General features: G+C 38.2%; 1 protein-coding gene across 1 annotated transcript; it reads left to right on the forward strand.

Annotated features, from left to right (window-relative positions):
* The first annotated feature begins 6,033 nt into the window (after positions 1-6,033).
* Positions 6,034-7,415, forward strand: LOC133824911 (uncharacterized). The gene is made up of 3 exons (XM_062257929.1): positions 6,034-6,384; positions 6,507-6,697; positions 6,800-7,415. Exons 1-3 carry the CDS (start codon positions 6,034-6,036, stop codon positions 7,413-7,415), a joined length of 1,158 nt encoding a protein of 385 aa, XP_062113913.1.
* The last annotated feature ends 803 nt before the right edge of the window (positions 7,416-8,218 follow it).

Here is an 8,218-nt window from a genome sequence, read left to right on the forward strand (position 1 = left end):
TGACATTTGGCACATGGCGGGTATTCCACGTAGCCCGACCTATTTCCCCCATTACTTGGTCGTGCCCTTTTATTGTTGTCGGCTTGCTTGTTGTCAGGATGCCTTCTCTTCTGTCCGTTACCGTTGTTGTTGGACTGACTGTTGCTGGACTGATTGTTGTTCCGACTGGCCTGAGGTTGGCTCTGCTGCCTAGGTTCCGGCTTGCTGGCTTCTTCTTTGCTCACGTTGGCTTGCAACCTTTCTACTTCAATTGCCGTCTCAAGAACGTCGGCATATGAAGTGTTTCCCGGGTTTGCTAGTTTAACCCCCATCTCGATCTTCGGGCGAAGTCCTCTAACAAACTTGTTCACCCTTAGATAGTCGGTTGGAACCAACTCTGCTGCGAACTTCGCTAAGCGATCGAACTGACGAGCATATTCCGCCACTGTTAAATTCCCTTGCTTCAGATTGGTGAACTCCTCAACTCTCGTAGCAAGCACTGCTGAATTGTAGTACTTCTTGTGGAAGAGCTCCACAAATCGGGTCCACGTCATAGTGGCAGCATCGTGGGATTGCTGGACCAAATCCCACCATATCCTGGCATCTTTCTTGAGTAAAGATGAGACGCAGGATATGCGGTCAGCATTATTGAGGTTCATGTGGGCTAGGATCGGCTCCACATTCCTTAGCCATTCTTCTGCTTCAAAGGGGTCCGTAGTCCCTTCGAAGTTCGGAGCGTGCTGCTTGCGGAACCTCTCGTACACTGGCTCCATATGCTGTACAGGATAAGGAGCGTAGTTCGTCATAGGCCATCCCCCATACGGACCAACTTGTTGGGGTGCTGGGGCCATTGGCTGTGGCTGCGGCTGTGGCGGAGGCTGAGGCTGAGATTGAGCCTGTTGGCGTTGTTGCTGCAGAAGTTCCTCGACTTGCTGTCGTAGTCTGGCAATCTCTGCAGTGTTGTCAGCTGGCTGTGCCGGTGCGTTGCGGCGAGCAGTAACACGTACTCTCCTTCGGCGAACGGTAGGGACCGCATTGGTCGCTGGAACATCGTTGGAAGCGTTCCCGTTGGTGCGAGCAGATCTTCGGAGAGACATCGTAGCAGAGTTCTAACAGTTAAAAGAAACATGTTAGAACTTTTTCCTAATAGGCTCTAAGGCAAAAACTTATTCTAAAACAAACATATCTCGGACCTATTTATTATGACTTTTTATGAAAAATTATATAGGTCTTTATTTATTATTAGAGTGGGTTTCTATACTTAGAAAAAAAACAAGTCATATTTATTTTCTAAGTGTGTTTCTAATCATCCTATATGACTTAATTCTCAGGCTCGAAACTTATCTTTGTTCCAAAGTTAACCATATTGAGGGAGGGCTGGGATCAGTAAAATCGTTCCCACTACTAAGGCCCCCTAACTCTCAACAAGGAAACCAGGTTCATTGATTCGTATCCACCCTCACCGAACTCAGTCATTATTCATTTTATTTAGTATTTATTATGATTGTGAAAAAAAATTCAAACTCACACATGATATTCAAATAGCATGTTTATTCATTTGGAAAACAATTTCACTTATTACAATCATAACATAAAAGTAAATAAAACAAATAAAAACTACTAATCTAAAAATCGGGATCTTCTACATCTGATCCGTCATCTAACATATCATCATCTATAGCCTCATAGTCATCATTATCATGAGCATCAAAATGCCCTCTAGGAAGGTTTGTGAGAATCCTATTCTTTTGCTCCTTGGTGAATTGAAATTCAAATTTTGCGGTGAACCTAACTAAGAGGAAATAGTATCTCATTGCTAATGGTGATTCATCCTCATCATTCATTTCTTCCCATATTTCTTCTAAGGCTGCTATTACAGGATGGAAATCTTTAAACAACCTAATCACTAATACATATTGTTCTGTTGATCTTAGCATTATTTGTTTAGCCTCTTGAAGGCCACCTATTGCTTGGTGAAACAAAAGCAACCTTCGTGTAATCCTTTCTAAGGCTCCTACGGTGTTTCTTGGCTCCCTTATTCTTTTTAAGGCCTTAATGGCTCGGATATCTTGGTAGGTTAAAGCTCCATTCATTTTTAACTGAAACATAAACACTAAAGTTGTTAGCTATACACATAGACAAAGTAACTTGTAACTTGTAACTTAAACACTTACTTGGCGGTCCGATTCGGAGCTTTGAGCATGTGTATCGAGGAGAACTTCATGCGAAGGAACCGTTTTCTCTGATACCAACTGTAATGACCCACTAATCTAGACTAACTGGACCATTATCGAAACTATACATAAAACTTACATTTTTACGAAAATACCATAATTTATTGAGTAACTTGAAAATAAGAGTTATTTACAAATAAACAGAATACTAAGAAGGATTTTGGGATCCCATTGTCTTTAAAACAAAACATGATTTAAAATAAAAGACATTACATAATAATGCGGAAAATACACATAAAAACCATAAAAACATAAAAGGAGACTATATCCTCGAATCGAATAACGCTCGGCCCCTTGACTCCATTCATCATCGATACACATCCTCCCAAGCATCACGAATCTTACCGCCTCTAAGCTTATTTTCCTGCACATAAACAGAAAGGAGTGAGCCTAATGCCCAGCAAGGAAAAACCTAACACATAGTCATATACAAAATTTCATAAGAAAACATAAAGACTTAACATAATACATATAACATACACTTATTATAATGGCCATTATTACTTGGGGTCCCATAGACTAAACAAGCATATGCCCATGGAATTAGTGGGGTCCTACTAGCTAAGTAGGTCATATGCCCATAATCCATTTGGGGTCTTGTTAGTCATATGGGTCATATGCCCAAGCCTACAAACAAACATACATATCATAACACATAAAACATATAGATAACATAAGCACATAACATATTGATTCTAGCCTATTTTCCTTACCAAAGTTACCGGGATAAAATGGACTGAGTTAGGACTTTTGGAACACTCCTAAAACCACAATGAACAAGGGTGAGTCTAAAGAAAGGAGATGAAATGAAAGAGAATAGGAAGACTAAACCATTAAACGAAAATATGCTTACCACCACTTAAGTGCTTAAGAACTTGGATTCCCTAACCAAAAATAAGAATAAGGTTAGGGGACTGAGTAGAAGGTTTTGAGAAAAGAAATAACATAGAATACAGAAAGGACTAGAGTTTTGGGTTTACCTCAAAGATTGCAAGATCAATCTAACCTCCACCGAAATACTATAGAACTCACTTCCCAAGTGTTTGATAAGCTTATGATGTTTAAGCTTATAGTTTTTCCCCAAACCAAGTGTTTACACTCTCACACTCACTTAACACTAGCAGCCTCTGAACTTAGAGCAAATGGTGAATAATGGCTGGGTACTAGGTCCTATTTATAGAGTTTGGGAATGAAAATATCTTGATTTTACTTGAATAAAAATAATGGCTTTTTAGGTGAAAATCATTTGAATAATTGTTCAGCAGAGGCTGAAGACTCGTTCAGAAGATGCTGGACTGTTGAAGGAGTTTGAATGGCTGAAGGGAAAAGAATTCAAATGTATTTGAATTCATGCTGGTGGAGGCGATATATCGCCCCCTATAGGCGATATATCGCCTGGACCTTTGTTCCCGAGGCGACCGTGCATCGATTCGTGTTTTCCGTATCTACGTGCTGCGACATATCGCCCCCTATAGCTGCGATATATCGGCATACGCTGAATATTTAAACACGAATTTACACATTTTTAGCTGAGTTTGAATGGAGTAAACAGCCTTGACTAAGCCCTCAACGTGCTCAAGCTGCTGACTGACCCTATACATTCAAACTTTTACCCTTATTTAATTTAATCCTCAAAAATACTTAATCCTTAATTACCATTCAAAACATGTGCTTAAAATCCTATTGGTTGATGTCTAAACCTTATAATATAATAATATAATCCTTAATATCAGACACATTAATCAAACCTTAGGTTATACTTAATATTCTTAAACTATAGGTTAAACTTAGAAAATCTATAAGTACTACTATGAGTGTCCAAATAACTCCCGGTCTGAACCAAAAATCCAAAGTAACAATGATAACACTAAACATACTATAATACTACTAAACAATTAGCTAAGTAAAGTTCTTGGACTCTACAGTTTGTAGCGTTGTAGCGCCCACCTAGTGGAGCTGTAGCACTACCCTACCTCCAGAAGTTGGTTTTTAGGTTTTCTTTTAGGGTTTTTGTTTGGGGGCTCGGGGGTCGATTCCACCACCCCGTTTGGTGGAATTGGGCTTCCTGAGAGCTTAGGATTGGTTCCGAAATTGGGTTACGGAATTGAACGTTAATGAAGGTTCTACTCTACGATTGTGACTAGGTGTACGCTAGGGCTCGGACGGGATCGTGCTCGAGGATCATTTTCATTAACCAAAGCAATCGAAATCAAAGGTAAGGAAACTGCACCCGGTTATGTGATTATGTTGGGATTAAGAGTTCCCTATACTTGTATATGATGTCATACGACGGTATTATGCCATGGGGACATGAGATAAATGGCCTAAGAGTGCCAGAATTAATATTTGCGCACAGGACGCGGATCGGCCACTGGTAGCTGAGGTTAAGTATATAATCACTGAGCTCGGCCTAAGCGAGCCGGAGTCAGTGGGACAATCAGAGGGTGTGGCCTAAGGGCGTCGACCCTGGATATTGTGTGATATGTTTATTGTTATTAATCTGTTGGTTAAGGCATGTGTTATTATCTGGATGATTGATTATTGGTTTGCAGATTGATATCATTAATTATGTGAGCAATGTGACCTGCTGAGTATATGAAGGATGATTTGTGACTTATTTGACTGTTGAGTGTCGTTTATGCTCTGCATTATGGTTTTCTTGCTGGACCTTGGTTCACGGGTGCAACGTGGTGTAGTTAAAGGCAAGGGCAAGGTGGACCAGTCCTGAGTTGGAGAGCTCTATGGTAGAATGTACATAGTCAGCTGATCGGCCACCACAACATAGGAATGGTTCAGGGACAGGAGAACCTAAAGTGCATATTTTTCCATTAGAGTGGCTTGTGGTTGTACATAAACTTTGAAATTTTGTAAACTTTCCTTTAAAACCTATTTTGGGATCCCCTGTATTAAATGTTTATTTTAATGAGAAATTTCTTGTTTATGACCAAAATCTTTTAACCCTAACCTAATTACGACTTTAGGGTCACGTTTTCAACTATATAACTTGATTAGCAAGTTTTGCACTTTTATAATCACACAGTGTAACGGCCTTGGTTATCTAGGGTGTTACAATGACGTTTATGTTTTGAGTCTTTTTAATTATGTATTTATGATCTTCTACATTTAGTATTTGAACATTTAATTAAAGATTTTGTTTTCTTTATGATTTTATGTAATAACAATGGGATCCCGTATTTTTTATTTTCTAATAAAGTTCTATTATTTTATATATGTATTCGAAAATAATAGTTATGTCTTAGTAGTTTTAATGGTCTGAGGTCTTTAAGTTAGTCGGTTCATTACACTTTCCCACTTAACTAACCACAAGGGTATTTTAGTAACCTCACCCCCCATTGTGAATTACTCAACTAGTTTACAATTATTCCACTAATGTCCATTAAATATAAAAATTCCAATATCCCCTAAACTCGACCAAAGCCGGATATTTTCCCATTGTGACATTTTTGCTATTATTGCTTGAATGAACCAATTATTGTTGAAATTCACATATTCCCACATAATAATGTGGTCACACTACACATAGCATATATAACCACAAATATACCCTTAGCAGGTCAAAATTAAAAATATGTCCATTCTCACCATAATCGGGTCTTTAAACACATTTAATTCACATAATCAACATGCTTAATTATATAACAACATAATTCATCAATAATCTCCACTCATGCCATCCAGACTTGCTATTAAGGCCTTAAACCTCATTAGGAGTTTTGGACATTACATAAATCATCCAAATTTCTCTTGATAAAGTAATCAAGGCCAGCAACCTCAGCCTCAACTAGAGTTTCAGTAGCCTATGCCTCAAGCTTCACCTCTAGTGTCATCCTCACAGCCACAAAGGCCACTAGCTCCTCACAAAAATCTTAATGAACTGCAAGATGTTTTATTAACACTTACCAACACACAAACTCGGTTTCTGAATGAGACAAGATCTTCCATTAGGAATATGAAGATGCAAATGGGTCATTTGGTTAACATGATTAATAATAGGCCTCAAGGGAATTCGCCTAGTACCAGGGTAATGAATCCCAGGGAACATTGTCAAGATATTACTTTAAAGAGCGGAAAGCAATACGATGAGCCTACAGAAGGAGTGGTTTCTAAAGAAAATGTATTGGAGGAGCATGAGAAGGAGAATGAATTTAAGGTAAGAATCTTGAGAAGGAGCAGTCAATAAACTATGATCATCACATCAAGATTCTTTATCCTCGATGGCTTAAGAAGAAAACTCTTGATAAGCAATTCTCCAAGTTTCTTGATGTATTTAAGAAATTGCACATTAACATTCCTTTTACTGATGCTTTAGAGCAAATGCCTAGTTATGAAAAATTCAAGAAGGACATACTTTTTAAGAAAAGGAATATGGAAGAATACGAAACTGTGGCATTGATGAAGGATTGTTGTGCTATTCTGCAAAGGAAGCTTCCTCCAAAGCTTAGAGATGCAGGAAGTTTCACCATGTAATGCACTATTGGCAACTTTGTGTGCAATCAGGCTTTGTGTGACTTTGGAGCCAGTATTAATCTCATGCCACTATCTATTTTTAAACGACTTGGGCTTAGTGAGGCACAACCTAGCACGATAACTCTACAATTGGAAGATCGATCAGTCAAGCATCAAAGGGGGATTATTGAAGATGTATTAGTCAAAGTTGACAAGTTTATCTTTCTAGCTAACTTCATTGTTCTTGATATGGAGGAAGATGCTAACATCTCGATTATTCTTGGAAGATCAATTTTAGCTACGGGGAAAGCATTGATCGATGTTCAAAAATATGAGTTGAAGTTGCGAGTTCAAGGAGATGAAGTGGTTTTTAATGTTTTTAAAGCTATGAATTATTCTAAAGAAAGTGGTAGTTGTTGTAGTGCTGATGTGATAGAAGGAGTTGTCTCGGTAACAAGTTTAGTTAATGACTTTCTTGAACTAAGTCATGCGATTCTGGAGTTAAAGGAAGTTGTTTATGAGGCCATGGAGTATTTCAATTGGATTAATTCTTATGGGCCTTATTATAATAAAAAATTTGAGGAATTAGGTAAAGGGCCAGAGAAAACATTACCTTTTATTGAGAAGCCACCAGTCTTGGAATTAAAGTCCTTACCAGACCATCTTCAATATGCTTACTTAGGTGAGAAGGATACATTACCTGTTATAGTGTCTTCATCTCTTTCTAATGTTTAATTGGAGAAATTGCTAAGAGTGTTGTGAGCTCATAAGATGGCTATTGGGTGGACATTGGTAGACATTAGAGGCATTAGTCCATCAATTGTAATGCACAAAATTATGATGGAGGAAAATAGCAAGCCTACCATTGAAGCTCAGAGGAGATTGAATCCATCTATGAAGGAGGTAGTAAAGAAATAAATAGTAAAATGGTTAGATGCTAGGATGATCTACCCTATTTCGTATAGCGCTTGGGTGAATCTAGTGCAAGTAGTTTCGAAGAAGGGAGTCATGACTATGGTTAAGAATGATAATAATGAGTTTATCCCAACTCATGTAGTGACTGGAATAAGGATTTGTATAGACTACTGGAAATTGAATAAGGCAACCAGGAAAGACAATTTTCCTTTGACTTTTATGGATCAAATGTTGGATAGATTGGCTGGTTTTAGCTATTATTGCTTCTTGGATGGTTACTCTGGATACCATAAATTGTCATAGCACCAAAGGATCAAGAAAAAATGACATTTACATGTTCATATGGCAGTTTTGCCCTTCGTCACATGCCATTTAGGCTTTGTAACACTCCAAAGACATTTCAAATGTGTATGATGGCTATCTTTTGTCACATGGAGGAGAAGAATATAGAAATATTTGGGCTGACTTAAGATGAATGTTTAGCAAACTTAGATTTTGTTTTGAAGAATTGTGAAGAGTCTAATCTAGTGTTAAATTTGGAAAAGTGTCACTTTATGGTGAATGAAGGAATTGTGATAAGACACAAAATCTTGAGTCATGGCATTGAGGTGGAACGGGCTAAA

This window comes from Humulus lupulus, chromosome 3 (genome assembly GCF_963169125.1).
Source record: "Humulus lupulus chromosome 3, drHumLupu1.1, whole genome shotgun sequence".
NCBI classification, from domain to species: domain Eukaryota; kingdom Viridiplantae; phylum Streptophyta; class Magnoliopsida; order Rosales; family Cannabaceae; genus Humulus; species Humulus lupulus.

Bases quoted from the DNA above. Each gene is read 5' to 3' on its own strand.
- LOC133824911 (XM_062257929.1), top strand. From the start codon at position 6,034: ATGCCTCAAGCTTCACCTCTAGTGTCATCCTCACAGCCACAAAGGCCA. The intron at 6,385-6,506 runs GTAAGAATCTTG...GATGTATTTAAG, and splicing joins AGAAGGAGAATGAATTTAAG to AAATTGCACATTAACATTCC. The intron at 6,698-6,799 runs GTAATGCACTAT...ACTTGGGCTTAG, and splicing joins GATGCAGGAAGTTTCACCAT to TGAGGCACAACCTAGCACGA.